The sequence below is a fragment of the Panthera leo genome, chromosome C1, assembly GCF_018350215.1.
Source record: "Panthera leo isolate Ple1 chromosome C1, P.leo_Ple1_pat1.1, whole genome shotgun sequence".
NCBI classification, from domain to species: domain Eukaryota; kingdom Metazoa; phylum Chordata; class Mammalia; order Carnivora; family Felidae; genus Panthera; species Panthera leo.
In genome coordinates, this window is record NC_056686.1 from 19079547 (window position 1) to 19104712 (window position 25166).

General features: G+C 54.2%; 1 protein-coding gene and 1 long non-coding RNA gene across 5 annotated transcripts in view; one reads left to right on the plus strand and one right to left on the minus strand.

Annotated features, from left to right (window-relative positions):
• The window catches only part of MAN1C1 (mannosidase alpha class 1C member 1), a 141014-nt gene that overhangs the window by 94647 nt on the left and 21201 nt on the right, over positions 1-25166 (plus strand). For all 4 annotated transcript variants that reach the window (XM_042953301.1, XM_042953303.1, XM_042953305.1 and 1 more), the window contains exons 3-5: positions 11831-11946; positions 13859-13939; positions 19635-19729. In XM_042953301.1, coding sequence (XP_042809235.1) covers positions 11831-11946; positions 13859-13939; positions 19635-19729 — 292 coding nt within the window. The remainder of the gene's footprint in view (positions 1-11830; positions 11947-13858; positions 13940-19634; positions 19730-25166) is intronic.
• LOC122228314 lies at positions 13436-17393 on the minus strand. Its single transcript, XR_006206522.1, has 3 exons — positions 15942-17393; positions 15069-15272; positions 13436-13586 (listed from the first exon to the last, which is right to left on the minus strand). It is a non-coding gene; the product is annotated as an uncharacterized LOC122228314 (long non-coding RNA).

Below are 25166 nucleotides of genomic sequence, written 5' to 3' on the forward strand. Positions count from 1 at the left end.
GCCACTCGAAGTGCCAGAATCCCCATCCGTGGAATGGGGACACGAAATGTGCCCTCCTCATGGGGCTGTTGGAGGCTCGAGAGAGGCACTGCCCACAGGTGCTCAGCAGCAGGGTATCCGCCTCCACAACGGCTGGCGGCTGTTGCCCTGTCTCTGCCGAGGCCCGTGTGAGCGGCTGTGCGTCCAGCCTTTTACATGCGCGGTGTGATCCCTTGCCCTCGAGACGGTTCTGCAAGGTGGAGTTATTGTTGGTGCGGTTGTACAGATGAGGAAACGGAGGCAGCTAGTGAGTGTGGCTCCCAGCTCAACCCTTCTAGCCCCTTCCCGGCAGCTCGGCCATCCCAGCGCCTGGAAGGACCCTCCCCTGGGCCCAGCTCCGTACCAGGCTGTCTCCGCATTCAGTCTGCCATGTGTCTGTTTCTTGGGAGTGAATAGGGCCTCTTTGATTGCCTTTCTTTTCCCCTTTCCAAAAATCATCATCTTGTTATCAGAGGCACACATCTGCGTCTCTTGGCTCTGACCCACAGGCTGTGTTTGCCGCGATCAATGCGTAGCTCCGTGTGGCCGTGATGTATATCCAAGATGGCACTGTGACCCTGAACCTGTGGGCCAGGGAGGGCAGCGCGAGGCCCCCCTGATGGGGCTGAGGCGAGGCAGCTGGCTGACACTGCCCTGCGCTCAGGGCTAATCCTTCTTGTTCCGGGACTGGGGAACAGCTGCCCCCCAGCTTGGGGGCATCCCTAGCTGCCTCAGAGCCTGGGCCCAGGTACTCCCTGCCACTCTCCCGGTGGGCACTCGCCGACCAAGATGGATGGCTCCCTGAATTACTCCACGAGGGGTCCCCGCTGGGTCCTCTCCCAGCCACTCTCCACACCACAGCCAGAGGAGCAGCCGGAAGCCATCCATTTCTCTCCCTGAGTCCTGTAGCCTGGCCCCACCCCCTCACCCCGGCCACTGTCCTCCTCCCTCACTGTGTGTAGTGACCTCCTCTCTGCTCCACAGATATGTCAAGACTCCCCTCAACTTGGTCTGTTGTCTTTGCTGTGCATTCTGCCTGGCCTGTACCCACCCCTTCTTCTGTCCTCCTTTCCTCAGACCTCGGCTCAAATGCCACCCCTCTCCTGGCCTCAGGCCCTGCTCTCCCCTCCTTTACGACAGGCGTTACTTTGTAACTGGATGTTGTCGGTGTGACGCCTGGTTGCCGTCATTCTTCCCCACCAGACCTGCAGCTTTTGGAGGGTGGAGATCAGGACCGTCCGCTCCCCTCTGTGTTTCCTGAGCACTCAGAAATGTGCTTTTGGGTGAATAAATCAATCTCGAGCAAGCGACTTAATTCCTTGAAGCTTCAATCTTCATCTGTAAAAGAGGGACAATAATAGAATTGTCACAAGGTTTAAAAAAGATGTGTGTGAAACATATGGCCCAACGCCTGGCACAAAGCAAGTGCTGGGTCAGTGCTGAGTGTGGTTATTTTTACTAACCCCTGGCGAGGAAGGGGTTGGTGGTTGGCGTCGAGGAGAACTCCACACTCCACAGGCAAACCTTTGTGGGGTGCTGGCCCTTGGCAAAGATCTCGGGGTGTCATGGGATTGGTCTCTGCCCCCCCACCCCCACCCCCAGCGCCTCACACCATACATCAGCCGCCTCTGGCAAGGGGCGCTTTGTCAGGGAAGCTATTCTCATCCGGGAATGAGGCCGTGGGAGGAGGGCATCCGATCCTTCAATCAGCAAGTCCCAGCGACGCCTTGACTTGGCTTCGATTAACCAGGCTGAGATTCAGCCCTGAAGACACTCACTGCCCAGGATGGACTGGAAAAAGGGACACAGGTGACACGGATTGCCATAATGACAGTTGAAAGAAGTTCTTTTGATGAAAGTGTTCAGAGGAAGAAGACCCCAGATCCAGGTGGAGGAATCAAGGATATCTTCATGGAAGCAGCAGCATTTTCTCTAGGACTTAAAGTAGACATTGGACTGGGGAGTGTGCAGAGACATTTGGGGTGAGAGGAGGGCATTCCAAGCAGAGGTAGAGCTTGAGTAAAGGGCTGGGAGCCTAGAAAGAGGGGACCACACAGTGTAGCTGCAGTATGGAAAGACTATTAAGAAATAAGGCTGGGGGCACCTGGGTGGCTCAGTCGGTTAAGCGTCTGGCTCAGGTTATGATCTCACAGTTTCGTGAGTTCAAGCCCCACATCGGGCTCTGCACTGGCATCTTGCTTGAGATTCTCTCTGTCTCTCTGCCCCTCCCCTACTTGCACTGTCTCTGTCTGTCTCAAATAAACTGAAAGAAAGAGAGAAGAAAGAAAGAGGGTACTGTATCAGTCAGTCTCTTCCAAAATAATGCTGGGGAACAATTATTCTACAACGAGTGGCAGACAAGGAGTGTTTTTTTTTTTTTTAAGGTTTATTCATTTTTTCAGAGACAGAGACAGAGCGTGAGGAGGGAGGGGCAGAGAGAGAAGGAGATACAGAAACCGAAGCAGGCTCCAGGCTCTGAGCTGTCAGCACAGAGCCTGATGCAGGGCTCAAACTCACAAACCGTGAGATCATGACCTGAGCTGAAGTTGGACGCTTGACCAACAGAGCCACTCAGGCGCCCCTAGGAAGCGTTTATTTCTTATTCATATAGTTGCAGATAGGCTATCTAGGCTGTGCTCAGCTGGGTCCAGTCTGCTCCATCTGTCTCTCACCCTTCTTGGACCAGTGGCTGTTTGAGATTTGTTCTTCTCACTGTGAAAGGTAGGAGTGCAAGAGGGCAGGCCCAACCATGCAAGCTTATTTCAAACTTCTATTCAAGTCATGTTCACTAATCCCATTGACAAGTCTCACAGCCGAGCCTAAAGTCAAGGGCACAGTTTAATTCCCCACTCACCATGACGCCAAAGCAAATTACATGGGCAAGACCAAGGTTGATGGGCCGGGGATGTTTGCTTCTCCCATGGAGGTGAAGGGAGGGTACAGAGCAATCTTCTAACTTAACAGGTGAAAGCCAGGTAGAAGCCAGTGTGTATGGAGGGACTCAGCAGCTGCCCAGAGCTGCGGCTGGACTTTAATGTCTCTCGGGGTGAGCAGCAGAAGGCTCCGTCTTTTCCTTTCCCGCCAGTGAGCATTAAGTGTGTTGAAAATGCCGCAGTGCCTGCCCAGCTCCTATCCTGCCTTCCTGAGGGCTCATGCCTCCTCCCTGCCTGGCATGAAAGCCATGCTAGTCTTTCCTGCTGGGCCAAGGAGGTCAAGGATCTGCAAGGGATCCTAGCTTTGCCAGCCCCGAGATGGCTTCCTCTGCTGGAACTGAGCCTTACGATAGCAGGCCCACGCACTGAGCGCCTAGGTGTGGTGCGCTGGGTATATAAAATTCTCTTGGATTGAATGCCTGCTGAATGCTCTTTGTGTGCATTTCTCTGAACTGGCCACACCCTTCTAAGAAGGAGACCTTATTCCCATTTTCCTGAGGTCAAGTTAGTTGCCCAGGATCCCACAGCTGGGAAGGAACTAAGCTAGGATTCGAACAGAGCCTACAAGGGTGTATGGTCTGGAAGGTGGTACCTGGTCACAGCTCTGCCCTGAGCTACTGAGCCACTGTGTGACTTTGGAGACACCACTGTAGCATCCTGGGCTCCAATTCCTCTGTCTGCCTTTTCTTCTCTTCGAGATGTCCTGAGATAAAAGCAGCTCCAAACTCGACCCTCAGCACTGTCAGAGGGAGTTTTAAAAGACAAGTTTCCCGATCGGGCAGCACCCTCAGCTCTTACTTAAAAACAAACTAATACGACATTAACGTCTTTAAAACAAACCCTGTTTTCCAGTGAGGAGCCCTGTCCAGTAGACTAGTTCAGTGAACCATGTCTGGTCATCCGTCACATTGACCCTCATTCAGCAGTCGGCCACAGCAAACGTCCTCCGGCCTGTTACGGCAGCAAAGCGTGACGTCTGTTTGGGAAGGCTGGAGGAAGCCATTAGTTCCACCAGGGCCGTGATGTCTGCATGTCCCCATTTTGTCCCTGCGACAGTGTTTTCCTTGAATAGCTGGCCACTGCTGTGTATGGTGTGTTTTCTCCGAGGCCAAGAGCCCTTTTAAAGTGTCTGAGGATCTCCAGGAAGGCGCTGTCAGTGTTTCCACTAGCCGTGCATTCATTCAACAGCCGTCTGCTCTCGCCTTCTCTGCGCCTGGCCTGGGGATGGATGCCCGGGCCACTGGGAAGAGTCAGATCCAGCCAGTGCCCCCTGGGATTCACAGGCACGTACGATGTGGTGCGAGCAGTGCCGTGACCAAGGGGCCTGCGGCAAAGTGGGGCAGGCTTGCACAGGAGGGAGTGGGCAGGTCTGCTTGGTGGCTCAGGAATTCCTGAGAGAAGACTCCACGCTCCAGCCAAGGCCAGGACAGAGAGGAGGTGTTCACCAGGCCAACTCGGAAAAGGAAGGTATCCCGGGCATAGGGACCCATGTCAGCAGAAACCCCGTGGCCTTCGGGGAGCTCCTGATGACATCATGTGGGTAGAGCATCACGTGCCCAGAGAGCAGCAGAGAGGCTGGTGAGGCTGCCAAGGCCTGGACCACAAGCACCCAGTGCACTGTGCCCAGGGACTTTGAATGTGATTAGGGCATCGAGGGCCTAAGAAAGGCAGTGGCATCATCAGATCTGATCATCTTTTATTGATTCACTCCTAGCAAGAGCATCCTGTTGAGTGCCAGGAATAGTTCCTAAAAAATATCTTTAGTCCTTCCAGAGGCTCCAAGGAAACCTCTGCCTGGAAACACACATCCTCTGAACACAATTTTATGTGATCCAGGAAATAGCCATCATGGGAAGATTCAAGAAAAGTATTATTCCTGAAGGAAAAAGAACCCTCCCAGACCTGACAGAAATGCAGAGGTCCTAATCCCTAAAAGGATTTCATGCAGCCAGAAGACGTCACCATCCAAGATGCTGTGATTTTAAACCATGCACTTTGGGGTAGCGGGGATATCATTTCCATCATCCCCGACACCCACAAAGCAGAACGTTCCAGTCGCTACTGCTGTATAACAAATTACTCCAAAATTTGGTGGCTTAGGACAATTCTTTTATTATGCTCACAGATTCAGTGGGTCAGGAATTCATAAAGGGCACAGTGGGTACAGCTTATCTCTTTACCACTGTGTATGCGCCCTCAGCTGGAAAGGCTTGAAGGGTAACTTGACAGGTGGAGCCCACGCGTGTGGGATTGGTGCTGGCAGTTCAGAAGGGGCTGTCACTCAGAAAGCATACACATGGCCTCCCCGTGCGTTCTCTCCTTGTGGGCTCCATTGTCCTTCCTCACAGTATGGTGGCTTGTTCTAAGCACCAGCGTTCCAGGAGACGGGAAGTGGAAACTGCCAGTTTCTTAAGGTCTGGGCCTAGAAACTAGCACATCGCCCCTTCTGCTTTATTCTTTTGCTCCCGGTAGTCACAGAGGTCGACCCAGATTCAAGGGGAGGATCCTTGGGAGGAGTCCTTCTCATGGGGTGGGGTGCACTGAGGCAGCCGTGTTTGGGAAATACAACCTGCCGGACGGCCACACTGAGAAACTGAGAAAGCTTGGAAGCTGAGAGAGAAACACTTGTGTTGTTTCTTTACAGATTAAGAAAAGTCTCTGTGGATTATGTCATCAAATTAAATGCAACCATTAGAGTATGGCTCTGGGGATAGTGCAGTAATAGGCTATGCTTTGGGTGATTTTTTTTCCTTCTGAGTGTTCTTCCTGGAGCTTATGTTGCCCGGCCTGACCCATTTCCCTTTGCTAATACAACATCGCATAAAAACCTCGTGGTCATTAAGACAGCAGAGTCAGGAGAGGGGATACAAACCCTGTCTAGCAGCCCAGGGTTCCTGCCCAGGCAGCCCTGGGGGGTGGGGGAGGGAGGAGGTGACAGGAGCCGGGGGCCAGTCCCTTACAGAAACTGACCCACGCACAACAAATAGCTTCGCACAGGACAATGGTGTGGACACACACAGCCACCCTGACTGATCTGGCCACAGGCTGGTGGTGGGGTCTCCTCTGTCTCTTGGCACCCGCCCCTGGAATAGATAGCTAACCTGCCCCGGGCGTGGTCACCACAGACACCTGCATGGTGGGCTCAGTCTGTTCAACCCAACACATTTACCTTTACCTCTGGGTGCCAGACCAGAGCCAGGCACTGCAAAATGTGAATGAGCCACAGCCCCTGCAGACCCTCCCCACCCAGAGTGATGGGCCTTTTATTCTCAAATACTTAGCAGGCACCTGTGATGGGTTGGAAAGTGTCCTGGGCAGTGGAGGACAGCAGTGAACAGAACAGGGCTCTCCCCTCCTATGTTCCCTTATGAGAAGATAGTAAACGGGGAAGCAGATCCACACATGACGTCTCTGGGATAAAGGTGCTGAGGAAGAATAGAGAGGCAAGGGAAAAGCGACAGAGGTGTTGTTGTTGTGGCAGTGTGATGGAAACTGCCAAGGCCTAACAGGGAGCAGGCTCGGAGGGCTGCAAGAACAACATGCGATAGGGGTGGAGTGAGAGAAATAGGGAGGGGGAGTGGGCGATGAGGCCAAGAGGAAGCCAGGGCCAGATCACAGGGCCTCAGAGTCCAATGGGAGCCATGGGAGGGTTGTGAGCAGAAGAGTAGCACAGAAGGACTGGCATTTTCAAAGGATCTTTCTGGCCGCCACGTTGAGGATAGATGGGTGGAGGTGTGGGGGTGGGGGACGCAAGGGTAGAAGCCCAGGGGCCAGTTAGAAGGCTCTTGGAATAAATCCAAGAGAGAGAAGAAGGTGGCTGGACCCAGGGGGCAGCACAGAGGAGGTGAGAAGTAGGTGGAGTCTGGAAATGGTGCAGAGAGCCACCAGGATTTGCTGCGGGATAGGGTGGAGAGAAGAGAGATGCAGAATCAAGGGCTGGGGCGCTGCTCTTGGGAGGAGGGGCTTGGCGTTAACCACTGTGGTTGAGGAGTAGGTTAAAGATGAGACGCCTATGGTCTCCCGGGGGTGAGGACAAGGTCCTGGCTGGGAGTTGACACTGGGGAGTCCTCAGCATGTAGGTGGTTATTGAACTAAGGGAATGAGGGAGGGCAGAGAAGAGAAAAGGCCCAGTGATGACGGAGCCCATCCATAGTGGTCTGGCGAAGAGGAGGAACCAGCAGAGGAGACTGGGAAAGTGCAGATACAGGGTTAGAAAAAGAGTGGCGTCCCGAAGGCCACGGTCCGCTCAGAGCAAGCACGATGCCAGGGAGAGTAAGTGCATCCGTCAGAGATGGACCGTCCTGGCTCGCTGCCTTTCCCACTTCCACTGGGAAGCTATTTCTTGAGCCGGAGATGAGTCTTCTGCACCCCGGAGCCCTGCTCTTCCGGAAGGGCAGAGACACATAGCTTAGCAATTCTTTGTGGTGCACCGAGAGTGGGGCAGCTCTTGTGGTGGAGATGGGGGTGCACAGAATGGGGGCAGACAGTGTGGGCCTGAAGGAGCTGCTGAAGGTTTTCTCAGGGGAGGAGGGTCCAGGGAGGGCAGGACCTCACGTAGACCATGGAATGACGTTCACAGTGGCTTCCTGAGGGTGGGCTCTGGATCTCTCCAGGCGAAGGTGGGGTGGGGAGGCCGTTCCTAGCAGTCTGCGGAAGAGTCACAGAGGTAGGGACATCTAAAGAGGCCACAGGGAATGGTGGGAGGCCTGCTTGGGTTGGGGACTCTGACCTTTGGGGCCGCTTGGAGACAAGGTGCAGAGTTGGTGCAGAGAGGCAGCGGGAACCCTTGACCCCAAGGAGCTCGCAGTCAGTTAGAAGGTGAGCAGAGCCCCAAGGTTCAGCACAAGGGTGGTAGACACACGAGTGGAAGCTGTCTCCGCAGGAGGAGCCTGGCTGGATGGAATCAGGGAAGGCTGCCAGTGGGAGGTAGAGCTTGGAGAGCGTGTGGGCTTTGAGTGTGGCCAGATGCACAGAACGGCTTCCTGGCAGAGAAGAGCACGCGTGCCAAGGTATGGAGGCAGGAGTGTGCAGCACGTGTCCAGGAAGCAGCGCTTGATGGGAGAGGAGATGAGCCGGATCCTTTGGAGTCAGACCCAAAAGGTTTCGACCCCCCCCCCCCCCCGCACCCCAACCTTATTGCACGGGCACTGGGAAGCCGTTGCAGCTTCCTGAGCTGAGGAGGGACACAGCTGGGTCTCGTTTTAGGAAGACAGGTCAGGCAACAATGTACAAGGTGAATTTGAGGGGAAGGGGAGGGGTCCTGGAGGTAGGAAGACCCTTTCAGAGGCAGGTGCCCACCCGGATGGGGATGTTAATGCCCCAGCAGCAGACACAGGTAGGACCGATGTGACACTTTTCCTTTAAGTTGGGCCAAAGGTTTTGTAAGCTGCAGCCTCATGCCGCACTGCCCTGTGGGGCAGGGAGGGGCTGGTAACGCAGGAGCACCACAAGGCCTCGGTGACCCCAGAAGACTGTGGAGGGGCTGCCCAGGGCCAGTTGAGGGCAAGGAGGGCCACGCTTCTGTGTGTTGGGTGAAGCTCACATGTACCTAACACTGTGCCAGCACCTTTCCATCCACTGCCCCGTTTAGCCCTCCCGGCATCCTTAGGAAGTAGGTCCTACTGTCGTCCCCATTTTGAAGATGAAGGACACAAGACTCAGAAAGGTACAGTGACTTGCCTTGGCACACAGATAGTATGTGATGGAACCAGGATTTGAACCCACATCTCCCTGACCAGGCCAGTGTTTCAGGATGAGCTACGGGACCCAGGAAATAAGAACAATGAACTAATTTGTCAAGCACTTAACTCTGTCCCAGGCATACACAGGTGTCTTTATGAGAAAGGCCAGGCACTTATATGATGCATTTATCTCAGCTCAGGAACCTGCAGTGGCTCCCCAGTATCTAGCCCAGTGGCCTTACCTCACTTTACAGAGGAGGACTTTGATATTTGGAACAGATGTGTGGCTGGCCCCAAGCTGGGGTTTGAACCCAAGGGCTGTGTTCTTTTAACACACCTCACTGCCTCCTGCCTGGCGGGTGGGGGGGGGGGGGGTGGGGGGAGGGGAGGGGGAGGTGTCCTTTGTGCACAATGAGCATTCAGAGCTAGAAGTGGGAGAGTGAGCCAACCTGGAACCTGCCTCAGGGCCAAGGCCAGTGGAACTTTCAAGCTGGCTGCCTGCCTTTTTGTCCCCCTTCGGCTCTGTGCGTCTAAATCGAGTGCCTATTCTCTGAGTAGGGTTGTGTGTTTCCCCCTGGGGAGCTGCCCCAGGCCGGCTGCAGGTACAGATAGAGTTGAATTCGGGATTGGGCCTTCTCTCTGGCCCAGCCTGGCCGCTGGGTAACCTCTGGCCAGGAATGAAAGGCTTTCCAATAAGTGCCTTGCTGGCCCGCAGCCCGGCTGTGTGGTAGGTGGGGGCCCGGGTGAGAGGTCAACCAAGGAAGGATACAGGAACCTGAGAGCCGGGCAGAACTTTGCCAAAAGCTCCCTTAGTGAGCTACCTTCTCAGCTGGGGCCTCCGGAGCATTTGGGAAGGAGAGCTGGTCACGAGGAGCCCTGGCTGCCCTTCTGGCCCAGCCTAGACCCTTGGGCTACTGAGCTCAGGCTCAGCCCAGGGAAGGAAGGCCCCTGGGGTAAAAACACTGGGCAGCTCAGGGCAGGATTCAGAAATCAGACACCCTGGGTCTCGTCCCCTTGGCCTTGGGCTTCTCTTCAAGCCCTCCCTGGTCAGAGCGGCCTCCTGTCCCTTGGAGGGATAGGGCAGGGTTATCAATCAGATCCAACTGTTTTCACAAGGAATTGAGAGAAGTTGGGTTCCGCTCTGCCTTTGATCTAATCCTGGGTATGTCCCAACCCCTCTCTGGGGGCCCTCTATGAAATTTAGGGGCGGGGCAGTGGGATCTTAAAAACCCCTTCTGGCCCTTAAAAAATCCGGTGTGAGGCCCTGTGGTGTAACAGGAGGGGGCCGTAGCTTCAGAGCCAAGAGGATGGACACCAGCTGGTGCTCCGTGGCCGGGCGCGTCTCAGCATCTGTGCATCTGGGGCCCGTGGGCGTTCCCATGCCCCACTGCCTCTTCATCTGACGGTAAAGCGTCCCTGTGAACCGGGTTTGGCCATTGACAACCACAAGGGAAGTAGCCAGCATAAACCAGGAAAGATCAACTTTGTTTGGCTTGGATATTTCCTACCAATCCTTCAGTGTAGGAGGAGTTGACGTTCTAGAAATTCACTTCATCCCCAATACCAAAACCATCTTGGGATGCCTGACTCTGGATTGGGGAGCCCTTGCTTCTGGAAGCAGATTCTAAAGCCTCCAGCTTTACCCTTCTCCCAGTTTCTCCTGATCTCCCTCTCATCCTTTTCCAGGCCTAGGAAGGTGGTGGTTTGAGTTTCAGGAGTCTCTGCCTGCAAAATCAACACAAGTGAGTAGTTAGAGAAGCACTAATTAAGGAGATTAGAGGCTGACTCTGAATGCAGGTGTGCCCGCAAAGCCCGAACTCGTGCTTCAGACTCAAGTGGGGCTCAGCCCTGTGCGCTCCAAAGCTCCTCCAGTGGGGAGGTGGAGCCTGCGGTCCTCACTGAGCCTCTTCAAGGTGGAACTGTCAGTCCTCCTGAGCTACATGCCAGTATCTAAAGGATTTGCTGCTACTTTACTTTAAAGGAGGCAGCTGTCTCTTACAGGAAGCCCTCCAGATGGCCCCAGGCACATCGCTTTCTCCCTCCTTTCTTCCTTCATGGGACTCTACACTCAGGCTCTGGTTGTGCCACGTGGGGAGGCCTTCCACATCACTCTCCTGCCCAGCCCGTGGTCTGGAGAGCTGCGATATTTTGCACCATTATCTCAGCCCTTACTCCCCAGGATAAGAATCTAAGGCCCAGTAGCAGGGGCCAGGCCTCAGAACTTGCGCTTTCTGGACTGACCATCCTAGAGTGGCCACAGAACCTTTGGTTTGTGCATTTGTTTGGTTTCTTTGCCCAAACATCCCCCCCCTTTTTTTTCCCAAATGGAAGTAGGTTTCTGGTTATAAAAATAATCCATGAGCCGAAGAAGTCAAAAGGCACCTGTAATCCCAGCATTCGGGAGGTAACTGTTGAATCACATCTTGCCAGACTTAGTTCTGTGTAAGCTCATCCACATTTGGCATACAATAAAGAAATTATATTGTGTTTGGTTTTTTGTTTTTTTTTTTTTTTTGCAACCTACATTTTTTAACTTAACAGATCCCATGGACATCTCCCCAATAAACACAGGCCTACCTCACCTGCATGAATGGCTCCATAGTTCTATTTTATGTTTGAGCCACAATTTATATAACTAATCCCCTATTGTTGGATTTGGAGTTTTTTCCCAACTTTTCCCCATTGTATATGGTACTGCAACAATAAATACCTTCCCAGATAAATATCTGTGAACACTTTTTTTTCTTTCCTTAGAATAAAACAAGGAATAGAATTGAAAAGTCAGAGGACTGGCATATTAAGGTTTTGTAAATGAAATGCCAGTTCACCGTCTCCCCACTTGTCACAGAGAAGTGGTGGGTGCCTGACTGGCACTGATGGTGGGCTTGCTGGCGGATATGGGTGGATTGAGGTCTGGGAAGTGGTTCGGCCTGTGAACTTGGTGTCCCAGGCGGCTGGCCCCCGGCCACTGCCCCGAGGAGGAAGCAGGCTGGGGTGGGCGGAGGGGGGACGCTTGCTCCTGGACTCCCCTTCAAAGGCTGGTGGTATTGGAGCCTCCCTGGATCGTGCCTGGGCCAGCCTTGGCCTCGGAACCTGCCTAGGCGTTTAGAGGGGGCGTGGAGAATGGTAGCTTGTGCGGCTGGGGATGGAAAGGACAGGAATGAGCCTGGGTCATGCCTCCGATCTCTGTGCCTACAGGAGGCCTCAGCGGGGCAACCATCATTGACTCCCTAGACACCCTCTACCTCATGGAGCTGCAGGACGAATTCCAGGAGGCCAAGGCTTGGGTTGAAGAGAACTTCCACCTGAACGTGGTGAGTCGGACACCCTTGGGGTGTTGGAGCCAAAAGGGGTCCGGAAGGGCAGTGGCCAGCTCCACCCGGTCACTTCTGAGACCCAGAGACTCTGGCCCCAAGCTGCACAGCAGAGCAGTCCTGGAACTGGGGCTCTGCCCTCTCTGCTGAGCCCCCTCTCCTAAGACCAGCCTCAAGGTGGCGTTGAGCTCTGGCCGACCCAGGAGTATTTACCAGCCTGTTGTCCCCTGGGAGGGAAGACAGCCAACGACCCTTCCTTCCCCTCCGTGGGAGGTGGCAGGCACCCAGGAAGTCCCTTCTAGGGTTGAATCTGTCACACAGAACAGTAGCAACAGGAGGGGAGAAGTGGTATATCTGCTCTGAGCCGCTCTACCCTGGAGCCCCCAGCTCACTCCATGCCGCCCTCTAGAGATAGGTGAGAGGCTGAGCAGCCATCCGGATGATGGTAACAATGACAATGACTAGTTCACGGGCTTGTTGTGAGAGTTAACTACCATGGAGGGTTACAACAAGCATTATAACACAGTCAAGTCTGATATGGATGTGAGGGAGTGTCCTCCTCCTTCTCGTCATCATCAAGGTTATTTTGAGGCATGTTATGCCTTCTGGTAGTCTGCGTGAGAAGGTCAGAATCCTCCCATTTCCCACTGTATGGAATGGGAGAAGGTGGGAGAAGGAAGGGGTATCTTCATAGGCCCACCTTGTCCCTGTGCAGATAGTGGATAGAGAATGGGCATCAGGCAGCTGCCTATGGTGCCAGGTGCTGGCAGGTTCGGGGAGCCTGGGGACATTCAAACAGGCGGGGGCAGGTTAAGGAGGGTCCTTGGAAGAAAGCAAGATGGGGTCACATCCCCTCTCTGAGCCTTGGCTTTCTCACCTGGAAAACGGGAACGGAAACCTCGCGGAGCCCTGTAAGGCTGAAAGAGAGAAGAGCTTTTCAGGTGCTGTGTCAGTGGAAAAGCTCTCCCAGATAAAGGGACAGTCATCGTTGTTGTCGGCAATAAAGGACAGTGATGTGGGGAGCGCTGGGGGGGCAGGGATGGTAATAGCAGACCCCTTTAGGGAGCCACGCCAGGCACCGTGTGTGCACCGGGCGGACGTCTTGTCTGTACCACTCAGCACCCCGTTGCCACCTGCTCAGGATGAAGAGCCTCGGGCAGAGAAAAGCTAAATATCTTGCCTGAAGTCCCAAAGCCAAGTAAGAGGCCGAGGTGGGATTTTAACCTAGATCTCGTCCTTGGCATGGTGCCCCAACACCCCTGATTCGCAATCCAGACCTAAGAAAGAAAACAATGATTGAGGCAAGTGTGGACATGCCCTGAGGGCTACAGAGCTGAGGCTGAGGATTGCTGATTACCTACAAGTACCTTTCTGGCACCCCTCCCTCTCAGCCTCGGCTTTGTCCCATTTGCCCCAAAACCTCCTGGGAGAACCTTCCCCTCCCCTGCCTTCCTGCCGCCCCAAGGAATGGCCGCCCTACCGTCCAGCTAGGCCAGGAGTTCCCTCAAGAAGGGGCGGTGGCTGGACTAGAGAATCTGCCTCCCCTCAGGCTAATCTTCAGCCCACAGCTCCCCACCAAGTTCTCCAGCTCCTTGGAGAACAGCCAGGCAGAACTTTGCTCTGATGGCCTCCGGCAAGGGCTGGGGAAGAAAGCCAAACCTGGTGTTTATTTGCAATGCTGTCAACGAGCTGTGGTAGCCTGCCAAGCAGGTGTCGATGCCTCTCAACTTTTGCTCCGAAAACCACCACCCAGCGAGGCCCCGGAGCCCAGCACAAGTATGGCCAGATCAACGGGGGGTGGGGGGCTGCGGCCAGAGTGACCTGTCTCGAGGACCTGGCTGTCCCTGGGAGCCCTGCAGGCACCTCACAAGTGTCCCCCGCCCCTGCCCTCCCCTTTCCCGCTGCCCTGCAGAGTGGAGAAGCATCCTTGTTTGAGGTGAACATCCGGTACATCGGGGGACTCCTCTCAGCCTTCTACCTGACGGGAGAAGAGGTAAGTTGGCCCTTGGAGGACCCTGGACCATTCAGGTGGGAAAAGGCTTCAGAGAACATCCAGTCCCGCTCCCTCATGTCACGAGTGAGGAAGCAGGGATTCAGGGGGATTTGCCTGGGGCTGCCCATGTCCGCCCAGCCTCCACGGTGCCACCTGCAGGCTCTCTCTCTCATGTTTCGTCTGATGTTTCCCTTCTCTTGCCCAGGTGAGCCCCGCTGGCTCCCACAGTTGCTAGTAAATTCTCCAAGGACGATGACTAGTCTACTCACACCAGCCCTGTAGCTCCTAGCACAGCACCCAGCACTCTGAGCTGCTGGACTGGTTTTTGCAGGTGCTAGTTTTCAGCATCGAGAAAGCTGAGACCGTTGTTTCGCCATTTCCACCCCTGGGGCCCCTCAGCCTCGTCCCGCTCCACAGCCACTCCTCCGCTCCCCCTCCCCTTCCGGGTGCCAGCCACGGGCCAGAGGTCAGCTGCAGGTCTCAAGGGGCAACAGGGAGATGGGGCAGCCACTGGGGCTGGTCTCATGTCCGAAGTGCAAGGCCTCAGCCCCAGGCAAGCTGCGTTGGCTTCCAGAGGGTGGACTGTGCCGTGTGGGGAGAAGACAGAGCCCTGAGCAGGGAGGGAGTCAGAAAACCTGGGTCTCATCCCCACACCACCCCTGCCTGTGATCTTGAGCAAGTCCTCCCCCACCCCTGGGCCTCGCTTCCTTCCCCACCATGGGGATGGACTCACAGAGCTCTTGTGAGATGGATGGGGAGGGATAGGAGTTGACCCTGAGCCGACCAGCTCCAAAGCCCATATTCTCCGTGCTACAAGAGAATTTTGAAAACCACAGAGCTCTGTAGAAATAGGAGGCTCTTCCTCCCTTCGAGAAGTCCCATGAAAGTGCAGCCCAAGTATGGGGGGGTGAGGCTGGCCAAGTCCCCAGCCATGGGTCATCATCGATCAGTTGTGTTCCCTGTTACCCAGAGGGGTCACACTGCTCAGCACAACCGCTGCTCTGGGGTTAGTTAGATGCCTTGGCCTTGGCCCTTTCCCTTCCCTGCCCTTCTTCCTGCTCTGTCCACCCTGAGACAATATCATCCCTGCCCCTGCCACGGGGAGAGCCACCAAAAAATCCCTGCTAACCTCCAGTGGTGGTGTCTGAGGAAGTCAGCTGCAACCAAGGGTTCAGAGGCAACAGGTACCCTCTACTTCCCGTCACCTCGGGCCTCTCCATCAAGCCTGATCTCCTCAGCAGAGATTACCACTTGTACCAATTTGTCTCCAAACCAGTGTGGTTGGGATCCCTTGGCTTTGAGCCACACGAAACCTGAATCGTATTTGAAAACCCTAGGATAGGAAAATGACATGGAACAGAAAAGGCACCCTGTTCTTCCAGGCACTTGCCCAGCCTCCCTGCCACTCATGGCTGTGGAAGGTGGCCATAGCGTATAGATAGGAACAGGGGAGGGAGCCATGCAGCTCAGGGCTCTCAGGGGTCAGTTTGAGGGGCCAGCGATTGAGGGAGGAGCTGGTGCCCCTCAGTCCTGATGCTTGACCCACCCTCCACCCTCCTCATGGGGTATCCTGATTCTGAAAACCTATCTGAGGCCTTGGCTCCCTAGTGATGTAGTCTGGCTGGGTCTGAGGACCCAGAGGAGGGGAGGTGCCCCAGGACCAGCCAAGAGGGTCCTTGGCTTCATGCAGGGTAGAAATCAAACACAAGCCAAGAGGAAGTGAGAGCAGAAGACTGAGGGCGAGTATAGGTACAGACAGAGCATCTGGGAGACTTGGGAAGGAAAAGGAGTCTTGTCTTTGCTTGGGGTCTGGGGTTTTTACTGAGGATTGTGGTCTGATGTACATGCCCTCTCAGATACCCAGGAACTGGTCAGAGCAAGGACAAGGAGCCAGGTGTCCTCCATAAGTCACTTACTCCTTGGAGTCGGGGGTCTTGGCATCGAGATGTCTAGCATCAGTGTCTGGAATATGCACAGGACAGCCTCACCCGGTCATTCTTACCTGGTCATTCCCTCGATGCTATCTGTCATGCTGGAAGACTTCAAAGAAGTTGTTAACTCCTTGACCCTTGCAAAGAGGGCTACATTATTTGTACTACGAGGCATGTGTAAGGCAGGTGCAGGCCCTGGCAAGAATAGAAGCAGGAAAAAGAGCATAAAAAGCAGTCCCCCCCTTCGTGGCGTTGCCTCAGTTTCCCCATCTCACTTTAAGGATCATCAGTCTGACTCTCCAGGATGCAGACTGGACAGTGGGGTGTGGACAGGAGTGCCTGTGACTTAGAAATAGTTCCCAAAGCCCAGGGAGCCCCATGTGGCTCAGAATCCTGAATAGACAGGCTCCTGAGGTTATGGGCACAGCCCCTGTCCTCTGCTGATCCCTCTCTGTTCCCAGAGACTGTGCCACATGAGCCCAGTCTCACTGGTCCCCAAATACCCCATGAGGTGGGGGTCTTCGTCTATTTACAGATGTAGGAACTGAGACTTAGAAGGAATGTGCTCAGGTTGCAGTCCCTGAGGGCTGTGCTGGGTCAGCTCGTGACCCCGTGGCCTTTCCGCCACAGGCCTGAGTTGTAGCCCCCACGCAGCCTGGCCCAGTGTCATTCCTTGTGACCAGGGTTCAGCCGCACTGGACTGGGGCCTCCCTCCTCTCTGTCCTTGGTCTCACACATAGTGGGTGCCTGTGAAGTGGGGCTTTCCATTCTTCAAATATCCCAGGAGTATTTGTGGAATGGTGCCGGAGACCGCAGCCCCTTCCTGGGCTGAGGCCTTTCCTTGCTGCAGAGGAAACCTGGGGGAGGAGAGTCCCCTTCTGGGTAACCAGCCCCGCAAGACCCACAGGAGAATAGCAAGCCTGCTGACAGCCACTCCAGGTGATGTTTGCACGGCTCTTCAAGTTCACATGGCACATTCACTTACATACATCCTCTCGTTTGAGTTCCGGACGAACCCTGTGAAACAGTCGGGGCACATGTACAGTTAGTTCCGTTGCACACAGTTATAGTGCTCAGAGATAGTAAGTGGCTCACCTAAGGTCACAAAGCTGCTAAGTGGGAAGATCCAAACCTGGGCTCTCACTCCCAGCCCAGACACCTTTCCACTCTACAGAATGTAATTCTTGCTGGCCTCTCTCACCTCTGTTCTGGAACCTCTGGGCCCTGCCTGTTGCTTACCATGGCTGTCTGCAGCCGTATAGCTCTGTGTTCTCTCTCTGTGTTGGAAAGGCAGCTTGGTATCAGTAGCTCCACAACCTTGGGCAAATTGCTTCTCTGAGACTCAGTTTTGTCATCCTCAAAGTGGTCAACATCTTCCCCACAAGGCGGTTGCAAGGATTAAAGGTCATGTAGAGACGCTGACACATCGATGTATTGTGCTTTATAATAAGTAATATATATTTTTGGTCTGCATCCTGCTTCTGGCAGAGCTCCTAACACCGTTGGAATTTCCTAAGTGATGAGAGCAATAAATATGTCTTTTGTTGTGTTAATTGGGTGACTTTTAGACCCCACCAAAGGATAGAGGCTGGTTGCTAGGAAAACCTTGTACTTAGAGGGTAGTTATTTTCAGTCCCACCACCTTGACTTCCGGGGACAGGAGAGGGGCTGGATGCTGAATCGGTAGCCAGTTGGCAGTGGTTTAATTGGCCCTGCCCATGTGATGAAACCTCCATAAAAACCCAAAAGGACTAGGTCACAGAGCTTCTGGTTGGCTGAGCACCAGGAGATTTGGGGAGAGCGCCACACCTGGAGAAAGCATGGAAACTCCATGCCCTTTTCCCCATACCTTAACCCTCTGCATCACTTTCATCTGACTCTTCCTGACTTCTGTTCTTTTATAATAAACCAGTAATCCAGTGAGTAAAATGTTTCCTGAGTTCCGTGAACCACTCTAGCAAATTAATCAAGCCCACAGAGGGGTTTGTGATAACGTGCTCCTAAGAGCACTTAAGAAGAAATCTTCTAGGAGTCCTCAGGGCAGAAGACAGCCAGTCGGCTGCCTGGAGCCTCAGCCTCGGGTTCAGGTTCTGGAGGGTTCCTTTGTGCCTCAGTGCTCAGCCTCCCAGGGGTCAAGTGATGATGTCAGGAGCCTCGAAGGAGAGCCCTTTGTTGTTGCTGAACTGGTGGCTTCTGGGGCAGAGGGCTTTGGAATCTGGGTTCTAGACGAGCTCCTCGGGGATTGTGGTGTGGCTGGCCCCTGTGCCCACTTCTGGGACCCTCTGTCTGGCACTGGACACTATCCTCTTCTGTCCCCATCACTGCCAGGCCCCACATGTGACTCTTCCCTTCCCACCCCTCCTCTCCCCAGCAACAACCACACCTGCCCTCCGAGGCCTCTCTGCCGCATCCCAGCCGGATCCGGCAAACTGCCCCGCAGCCATCCCTCCACAGCTGCCTCAGCCCATATATTGTGCAAATTGGGGTTGGGAACTCAAGATGACTTTGTTTTGCAACACTCAGGAGGTCCAGCTCCGGAAATGAAAGGAAACGTGTGTTGTTCCACCCGGAATGGTCACGTTTTAAAAAATAAATACTACTTACTGTGGGCTTGTTTTTATTATGAAAAAAGCACAGAAATAGAGATACGCCAAATGAAGAAAGCAAAATTCCTCCACGAGCCTACCCCCTACCCCTAGGAGACCATTGTTAATATTTTAGTGTATTTTCTTCCCAACCTTTTCTCACGCATCCGTGTGCATGTAATTTTTACTAACTTTGAATTACACTGTTTCAAAGTGTATTTTTCTTTTAATGAACTGGAACCCCTTTCTTTGCTATTAAATAATCTGCATCATGCCAGTGGCTGCACGGTATTCTATTGCCTGGACAAGCCATAATTTAACCACTTCCCTATTGTTTGATATTTAGAATATTCTCATGTTTCCCATGTTTCCCTTGAAATAAAGTTAAATCTTTACAACATCCTTCATTACTTATTTACTTAGAATAAATTCCTAAGAAGGAAACTGTGGCGTCAGAAAGTCACAGGTGCTTTTGAATTAGAACAGTTTGAAGGGGTCAGAGCCTCCCGCAGGGCCCTGAGGCCTGGGACCCGCATTCACCTTTTCCGTTCATTCCCATCTAAAAAATGGGAACCGTGGGCAGATTCAGAATGTCAAGGGGGAAAGGCCCCACCCCCCACCCCCGGTGTTACACGTGGGACGGCAGTGCTTTGCTGGGAAGCACACAGCAGCCAAATTGGGAGGAAGGGATTGAACCTGGGGCGGTGCAGGACTCCTAATCCAGTGCTCTTCACACCCTGTCCAAACGTACTTCCCCCGCACCCAGCCCTTGGCGTCCTGGTCCATTGGTGACGGCGGCCCTGGCTACTTCATCCTCCCAGCGGCCACCCGGAGCACAGCTGGAGTCACTGAGCCTTCAGAGTCCCGACGCTGCTGTGAGGACTTTACAGCCATTACCTAATCTTCATTCCTCCCAACAGCCTCTGAGGAAGGCGGTAGTGGCCTTGTGTTATGAGTGAGAAAAGGAAACCGAGGCTCGGAGAGAGGTGCCTCGACTAAGGCCACGTCACCAGGAATTCGAGGAGCCGGGTTCATAGCCAAGGCTGTCTGACTCCAGAGCCCAACACAGCGTCACCTCCCACTCCGGACCAGCAGCTCCTGGGTTCATACGAGCAGCTTCTCGAAGTGATGGCGCCCACCCAGCCCCGTTCACGATGCCCCATGCTTCTTCCTTTACAGGTGTTCCGAATCAAGGCCATCAAGCTGGGAGAGAAACTCCTGCCCGCCTTCAACACCCCCACGGGAATCCCAAAAGGTGTTGTGAACTTCAAAAGGTAGGACATCTGCTGGTTTCCCACTTCTGGCTTTGGCTGCTTCGGTGTGGAAACTGAGGCACAGGGAGAGGACAGTACCCGCCTTGGGAATCACAGCGAGCCAGTGGCACAGTGGAGGTTAGCCTCAGCCAAGGACTCTCCAGGGCCGGTGTTTGTCACCACACCTGGGGCTTAGGTTTCATAAGACCTGATCTTCCTGAGGTGTGGAGGGGCAGCTGTTCTGTGATCATCCCCCAACACTGCCTTGACTCACCGCCCTATGGGTGTACCCTATTCACCTCCCTCCCCAGCTAGGGTCAGCAGCCAATAGGCACATCACACCCTCCTGCCATGAGGAGGTGCCCCAAACTGCTAGGGAGTCTCGAGACTCTGAGCAGAGGGACCCCTGGTCTGCCGACTGCCACCCTTGGCCCCAGCAGGGCTGGGTCTCAGGAACCCAGTGTCAGAACCCAGAAGGGCTTCTGGGGGGCATCAAGGTCACAGAAGCTCAGACTCCAAGGATTGAAGGCCCTGGCCAAGGTCACATAAGCCAGTAACCGACTGACCATTCCAGGACACAAACCCAGGACTTCCAACTCCATTTTTGATCATTCTTATTGGAATTTCCCCCTCTTTAGAAATAATAACTTCTCATTGCAGATAATGTGGATTACACCAAAAGTGTTAGATAAGAGCAGAAAACTCCCATGTGGTTCCACTAGTCACAGAAAGCACCGGTAATGCTTCTGTTCTACTGGCTCGGTATTAAAACGTTGATTCTTGTTGGCTGCTTCCATGATTTTGCTTCCTGATCTGTTGCTTAATTCAGTGTGTGAACCTGAGACTTTCTGGGTAGTCACTAAGTCACAGAATGCCCGAGTGGAGGGGACCTTGGGTGGTCCAGTTAGAGAAGAGCAGAGCAGGGTCTGCAGCTGGGTCCAGCTCCAGAGCCCGTGGGGTGCCTACCTGCCCCCCTCCGCGCTGCTACCCTTCCCTCTCGTGGGGACGGGAGCGTGTTTATATCCACTCACTTTCCAGGTGTGGCGACTGAGACCCAAAGAGGGGAAAGGACAGGGTCAGAGTCCAGAGGACTAATGGCGAGCCAGCTTCATGATGTGGGAATCTTCACGAGCATGAGTCTGGCTCCTGGGGACCCCCGTGTGCCCCGTTGTCTTGCCTTTGCTCACTCTGTTCCTCCACCGGTTGCCCTCCTCTCCCAGCTTCCCTGGCCAGCAAAGCCTGGCTCACATGCCACCTGTGCCATTAAGCCAGGAGCGTTTCAGCCTCTCCTGGCCTCCAGGCACTTCGTTTGCTTCCTTATGGCCTCGTCGCATGCCTCTTCCTGTTCCCTGCTGGCCTGGGAGCTTCTTGAAGGCAGGATCTTGAGGCAGATATTTATCTTAAGGGCAGATATTTATATGACCCCATTATTCACACAGAGTCTCAGAGAGGAAAAGTAACTTGCCCAAAGTCTTAACAGCTAATAGGTAACTGGGGCTAAGATTCCAACCCATTTTGTTACAGACTGAAAGCTCTGCTCTGAACACCTGCCTGGCCCTCCCTCAGACAGGACCCATGCTGCCCCCCCCCCGCGCTGCAGGAGCAGACCCCTGGGAGATGTTGTAGGAGGCACCCAGGAGCTCCCTGGGGCCGTTCGCGAGGTTCTCCGAGAACCCCGAGTCCACCTCACCAGACTTCCTGTTCCCTCTCCTGAAGTGATGTCTTTTTTTTTAACTGAAAGATTTTTTTTTTTTAAGTGTATTTATTTTGAGAGAGAGAGAGAGAGCAGGGGAGGGACAGAGAGAGAGGGAAAGAGAGAGACTCCCAAGCAGGCTCTGCACCATCAGCACAGAGCCTGATGTGGGGCTCGAACTCATGAACCCTGAGATCATGACCTGAGCCAAAACCAAGAGCTGGGCAGTTAACTGACTGAGCCACCCAGGTGCCCCCCTGAAGTGACGTCTTACCTCAGGACTCTCAATCAAGCAGTGGCTCCAGCCAGCTGCCCGGGAGGGAAGGAGGGCACCTCACCGGAGGCAGGGGCTCTGGGCTCTGGTCGCATGTCGGCTTCCTCTCTGTCCCGGGGAGGTCCCACTCTTCTGGTCCGCCTGCCTGGGGCCTCACAAAAGAGAGGGGACACATGCACTGCTTTGCCACTTCACTTAACTGTCTGATCGGAAAACATTCCTGGGGTGTGACATCACATAAATCCCCGCAGAGGCCACAGAGGGGCCCTCAGGGCCAACCGAATCCCGTCCTCAGTGCCGGGGCTGATGTCTCAGAGCCAGGCCCTTGGAGCTCTGCTCAGATCCCTTTCCCACAAACACCGATCCTGGAGAAACGCAGCCAGCCGTCAAGGAGGAGACACAAACAGTATCTTTGCCGCTCTCTCTCCCAGGGCTAGCTCCCCGGCCTCGCTGCCTGAGTCTGGGATAGGACCTTAGCTTCGCCGTCCTTCCCTCCTCTGTGCGTGGCACTGCGCGCCCCCAAGCCCTGCAACCACAGCCCTGCAGGGCTGTCTGCCTTACCCCTGTCCCTCAGAGCCGGGACCGGATGCGCGACACAGATCCTGACATTTCTGATTAAGAAAATGCATTTAGTTTTAGGCTATTTGCATGCTGTCAGTGCTGTATACATATGTATGTATATGCATATTTCCTGGCAACTCCTCCCTTTCATTTTCTGGGTAAGAGAGTCTGTTGCTAAAAATGCATCCCTGTTCCACCCCGGGGGAATGTCAGGGATGACTACAGCCCCGGCCCGCGTGGTGCTGAGTTTGCGCTTTGGAGAGGGCCAGCTGGTGGGAGCTGGGGCACACGCTGCTGTCCCTGCCCCGGGCAGGGCTCGCTGTGGGCAGCTCTATGAGGAAGGGCCAGACGGGGTCCCAGCAGGAGGGGTGCGTAACTAGGCCCTGCCCGAAGTGAGCGTGACTGCTCCTCCTGCCTGGGAGGCAGAGGCAGGGACAGCTGTGACCTGTGACCTGTGGGCACCACTGAACCCTCTGAGTGGCAGTGGCCAGTCCAGGGACCAATCTCTCTGCCACACTCGACTGCCGCCCCCCCCAAATCATACAGGCGGAGATACGCAACCTCGCCTGTCACCCTCTCTAGCTTCCCTACACTCACACACAAACACTTCCATTCGCACACCCCTGCCACACACACACATACACACCTTAATAAGTGCTAGTGTTTAGTGAGCATGTCACTGTGTGCTACACGCAGTGTGAACACGTGATATGCATTCTCTCTTTTCAACCTCACGGACCCCATTTCACCAGTGGAGCAAACCGAGGCTGAGAGAGGTGAGGTCACTTACCCAAGGTCACACAGCAGTAGAGTGAACTTGGAATCCGGGTCTGTCTGGCTCCAAAGTGAACAATTATACCAGACCCATGAGCGCGCACACAGACACGCACAGACACGCGGGAGTTTCTGCCATGCTGGGGAGGGGCGTCGATGAGCAACCCTTCCCCCAGGGGGGAGAACACGGGCTGCACACGCACCTGCACGCTTCAGAGACCGGGACGGGGCAGAGGGCAGACCTTCCGTGAGCCCGTGGCCTCGCAGGGCTGATCCACATGCCTTCTGGTCTCTGGATGCTGCCCAGAATACATGCAGCTGGGGCACATGGTAGCTAGGATTTGGATTTGGGTTCGGATTCAACGCTACCATTTCTGTCACTTACTCTGTGACCTTGGAGAAGTGTCTCCCCCTCTCTGAGTCTGAAATAAGAATCGCAGGATCTACCTCTGAGGTTGGCTCTGAAGATAAGATAAGGTGCTAGAACTGCCTGGCACCCATCAGGAACTCAATCGCTCAAACGAGCAATAATTTTAATAAACTACAAACACATAATTTATATGTGCATAATTGCATAATGTTAAAAATGACGCCAATTACATGCCTAATTTATAACTCACAATAACTCTCTGAGGTGTGGGTACTGTCATTTAACAGATGAGGAAACTGAGGTCTAGAGAGATCAACCGACCAGCCCGAAGTCGCCTGGCCGGGTGCTGAGGGATCCGGCATTGAAGGCAGGCAGGGGAGAGGGAAGGCGACCGCCCACTGCCCGCCTCTGCCCGGCACTTGTGTGCCTGTCTGCCAGGCTGGTTCCGCTGCAGGAAGCCCACTCGGGAGGGTAATTGTTGGGAGGGAGGGGAGAGGAAGGAGAGGCTCATGTGAAGGCAAATGAGAACAAAAGACAGGGGGGGTGACTGGAGGCTTTTTTGACCTTGAATTTCTCTGCGAGGGCAGGAAACATCCATTATTCAAGAATCCCTCTGTGGGTACCCACGGCTCCCACTAAGAAAGCTGGAAAGAGAAGTCTCACTTAGCCTGAAGGAAAAGGGACAGAAAAGGGACACTTTCCTCTTCCCTCTGGGTCGATGTGGGGTCATCTGGGTGGGAGACCATTAGGGGATGTGCAGAGCCCAGTCTGAATCCCGCCTCCACCACCTCCCGGCTCCAACCTTCCAGTAACTTACTTCCCTCTCTGAGCCTCAGTTTCCTCTTTGCATATTGGGAATAATGGTATTTTACCTTGTGGGGTTTAAATGAAGTCAAGATGCAAACAGCCTGACCCAGGGCCTGGTATCTTTAGTGGCTCAATAAACAGAAGCTGTTTTATTTATTATCCAAGAGTGAGTCTCCCCTCTCTATGCAACCCATCCCTCCCGATCTGCCTCCTGCCTCCAAATCAGGGAAATACCAAGGAGGTGGGGACAGGAAAAAGGGACCAGTGGTCATCTCTTTATGGAGGCCACTGGAGTCCTCCATTTGTTTCTGGGAGTTGAGACTGATGAATTTGACTTCAGAAACTATATCCAGGCTGGATAATGGAGTTTAGAGAGGAGAGGGGCTGCCTCAGAAAAGCCCCAGCCCACCCCAGGAAAAGGAGTGTCCCTCAGATGGCAAACCATAATCTCCTAAACCCATCTTCTCCCACGCCTGCCTCCCTAGGTCCTGTCCTGGGGAGACAGAGAGACAGCCCAGTTCTTGGGGAGGCACAGCTATCCCAGCAAGGAAGCAGAGGGGCTTCCGGAGGCCAGGGCAGAGCCAGCCCCCCTCAGCCTGTACCTTGTAGCCCCTACAAATAGGGGGCACTCACTCCACGCTGCTCTGTCCCACAGGAAAGATCATCATGATACATTATGAGGAAACTGAGGCACAGGGAGAAGCAGCAGCTTGCCCAAGGCCACTCCCACCCTACACTTTTCTCCTCCCTCTTCACCCCACAAAAGACCTAGGAACAGAGACCGGGACCAATTACTCTTGCCCAGCTTGATGATGCAGGAACCAAGGTGCATAAGGAGGGGATGATTTGCCCAAAGCCGCTCAGCTAACAAACTTGACCCTGGCCCCCTGGCTATAGGCGCCAGGGAGATTTAAGTGAAAGCACCTGGAAAGGCAGCAGCCTTACTTATTATCATATAATTTAAAGAGAGGCAGCCCAC